Source organism: Mesoplodon mirus (genome assembly GCF_964341445.2).
Source record: "Mesoplodon mirus genome assembly, chromosome: 7".
Taxonomy (NCBI): Eukaryota; Metazoa; Chordata; class Mammalia; order Artiodactyla; family Ziphiidae; genus Mesoplodon; species Mesoplodon mirus.
The window spans coordinates 62366634-62370261 of NC_138983.1; the positions used below are offsets into that span (position 1 = coordinate 62366634).

General features: G+C 44.8%; 1 protein-coding gene across 1 annotated transcript; it reads left to right on the forward strand.

Annotated features, from left to right (window-relative positions):
• The first annotated feature begins 903 nt into the window (after positions 1-903).
• LOC309807840 (small ribosomal subunit protein eS27-like) lies at positions 904-1208 on the forward strand. The gene has a single exon (XM_082627788.1). It carries the CDS (start codon positions 1001-1003, stop codon positions 1157-1159), a length of 159 nt encoding a protein of 52 aa, XP_082483914.1. The 5' UTR covers positions 904-1000; the 3' UTR covers positions 1160-1208.
• Positions 1209-3628: the final 2420 nt, after the last annotated feature.

The following is a 3628-nucleotide window of genomic DNA, read 5'->3' on the forward strand; positions in this document are numbered from 1 at the left end:
CAGAAAAAAATTAACATTAGCAATCAGAGCTATCTCCTAAATGTCCAAAATATGACTTTGTTTATATTGCCTCTCTGAAATCTTAACTAGATTTTTTTTTTTTTTTTTGGCTATAGAAATTAGGTAAGAAACAGGGCCCTCAAAATAATGGCAATTGATTTAATTCCTCTTACCTTCACTATCCTCGTCTGTAAAATGGAGCTAATAATCCTTATCACATAGAATGGATAATGTATACTAAGTGCCTAGCTTTAGTAGATGTCCAATAAATATTATTTTGGGTTGTTGCTCTTTTTTTTAAAATAAATTTTATTTATTTATTTATTTATTATTTTTGGCTGCGTTGGGTCTTAGTTGCTGCGCACGGGCCCTCTCCAAGCTGCGGCGAGCTGGGGCCACTCTTCGTTGCAGTGCACGGGCTTCTCATTGTGGTGGCTTCTCTTGTTGTGGAGCACGGGCTCTAGGCACACGGGCTTCAGTTGTGGCTAGTGGGCTTCAGTAGTTGTGGCTAGTGGGCTTCCGTAGTTGTGGCTCGTGGGCTCTAGAGCACAGGCTCAGTAGTTGTGGTGCATGGGCTTAGTTGCTCCGTGGCACGTGGGATCTTCTCGGACCAGGGATCGAACCTGTGTCCCCTGCATTGGCAGGCAGATTCTTAACCACTGCGCCACCAGAGAAGCCCCTTGCTCTTTTTTTTTTTTTTTTTCTTGCGGTACGTGGGCCTCTCACTGTTGTGGCCTCTCGTGTTGCGGAGCACAGGCTCCGGACGCGCAGGCCCAGTGGCCATGGCTCACGGGCCCAGCCACCCCGCGGCATGTGGGATCTTCCCGGACCAGGGCATGAACCCGTGTCCCTTGCATCAGCAGGCGGACTCTCAACCACTGCGCCACCAGGGAAGCCCGAGAACGTGCCTCTTGCAAAGGATCTCCTTCATCCCTCTCCAGAAGAGGAGAAGAGGAAACACAAGAAGAAGCGCCTGGTGCAGAGCCCCAATTCCTATTTCATGGATGTGAAATGCCCACGATGCTATAAAATCACCACCGTCTGTAGCCATGCACAAACAGTAGTTTTGTGTGTTGGCTGCTCTACTGTCCTCTGCCAGCTTACAGGAGGAAAAGCAAGGCTTACAGAAGGATGCTCCTTCAGACAGAGGCAGCACTAAAAGCCCCTGGAATCAAGATGAATGGGAAACCATCCCAATAAACACATTTTGGATTAAAAAAAAAAAAAAAGAATGAAGTTTAAAAATATTTCACTGGAAATATTCCTTGACACATTGAAAAATATTTCAATACTTCAATACCCCTAGACAACGTATAGTGAAAAACAGTAGTCTTCTGCCTCACTCCTCTTCATAGCCCAAAGACAACCATTTTCCACTTTTCATGTTGCTTCAGGTATTTACCTCCATATATTAAAAAAAAAAAGTGTTTATGCTGTTATTTCCTGATGTATCTGTGTTAAACACGCTCTATTGCCTTCCTGTTGTGGTAGATGAGGATGTAGCTCTCTTACAAATACACCGCACACCCAACTCCACTACTTCCCCATTGTCCCAGAGTAGTTAAATCACAATTTTAACTTACATTAATAATCAATGTTTACATTATGATCAATATGTATAATTTTCAGTCAAAAAGTGAACTATGACTCCTTTCTTGTAAAACTCTAGTGAATAAGAAAGCCCATTTTACTTCATCTGTACCAATGCAATGACTTTAAAAAAAAGTTGCCTTTTCTTTTTTTAAAATATTTTATTTATTGATTGATTGATTTTATTTTTTATTTTTGGCTGCATCTGTTCTTAGTTGTGGCATGTGGGATCTTTCATTGCAGTATGTGGGCTTCTCTCTAGTTGTGGTGCACAGGCTTTTCTCTAGTTGTGGCCTGCAGGTTTTCTCTCTCTAGTTGTGGTGTGCGGGCTCCAGAGCTCGTGGGCTCTGTAGTTTGTGGCATGCAGTCTCTCTACTTGAGCCAGGCGGGCCCAGTAGTTGTGGCACCTGGGCTAATTTGCCCCATGGCATGTGGGAATCTTAGTTTCCCGAGCAGGGATCAAACCCACGTCCCCTGCATTGGAAGGCAGATTTTTTTACTCCTGGACCACCAGGGAAGTCCCCTGTTTCCTTTTCTGATACTAAAAGTAAAACATGTTCATGATGGAAATTTTAATTCAGAAACATCAAAAGAAAGAACTTAAGATCAACTGTAATCGCAGTCCCTGTGTAAACTGCTCCTCTTGCCACCTCTTTGCTCTCTTGTCTTCTCTCCAAGTACCCAATCAATGCTACCTGGGCTATCTGCAAAGTGTCACGGAGGTGTCCTAGAACGCCAAGGTCCCTTGGAACATCCACTCTCTCTGCTACTGCCATCTCCAGTCTGTCTCTGCCAACTTGCAGATCTGTGCCGCCGTTCTCTCTCTGGTCAGTAGGCAAATGCCTGTCCCTTTCTCGTGCAAAGCTCTTTTCATTGGGGATCTCACAGCTGAGTTCCTAACAATTCAGTTCTTTCAGCAAGCCATCCAGAAGGGTACCTGGGCTCCTGGTGAGTCGGCTGTTTCCGTTTTAGTACACAGCCTTCTCCTTCCTAGGACTGAGTGGGGAGCAGGTTCAAATACAGCTTTATAAAATCTTCATAAACACCCTTCTCTAACATTCAGGCCCTGTGGCTGATTCTACCCTCTATGGGAACTCCTTCCTCAGTAGGGGATTTTTCCCTTAAGGAATCCGTTATTACTTCCCACAGCCTGTGTTTCATCAGGTGATGTTCATTTTAAAACTCAAATTTTACGTACTTCTTCTGGACCCAAGGAAATCAAGGGAAGGGACTAGGTGTTTCAAGCATTCTGTCACAACAGTGCAGAGCCCAGCGTCAATGCAGAGCCCAACTTGACGTCCGGGTTCTACACCAACCAGGACACTGATATATATATTATCTATCACAGTGCTGGCAAACTCCACCGAGCCACTGTCCTTACCACACACACCCCCATATGTTACTTCCTCCGTGAAACCTTTTCTCATCCCCCTCTATCACTCAGTTGCTTCCTTTCTTGTTCGCACTTAGATGAGAGCATTTATTACATAGTATACACCCCCTCCCAGCTCTGAGAGGGCTGGAATCTATGAGCCACAATGTAGGATGAAGAGAAAGCATAAATATTTATAGGAGGGATGAGGGTTTGGGTGAGCCAGGCTACACTTAAGTGCTTAAATACCAGGAAAGGGACTTTCTACGCAAACCAAAAAACAACAGGGAGGTGTTCCATTTTCTTATAGAAGAGCAATCTGCTTGAAAAACGTAGTGTGCCTTAAAAATGTGCCAGGTCATCGTGTGAGAGTCGGATGGGAATGTGGCAAAACCAGTTAGGAAGTCACCCGCGGTGACCCTGCACTGAGATGTTAAGAAGTGCAAGATGGTTGCGGTGGCGTGGAGAGAGAGAACTACATCCAAAAGGTAATTTCAAAAGAAATAGTAACAAAAAGTTAGTTTGCTGAGTTCCCGCTATTTGCTAGGCTAGGCCACCACCACCAAGGTGGGTATGGTCTCATCCCCATTTCGCCCATGTTTAAAATGAGATTTGGCCAGATTGAGCGACTCTCTAGGGGTTGCACACCCGGCAAGCAAGCGGCAA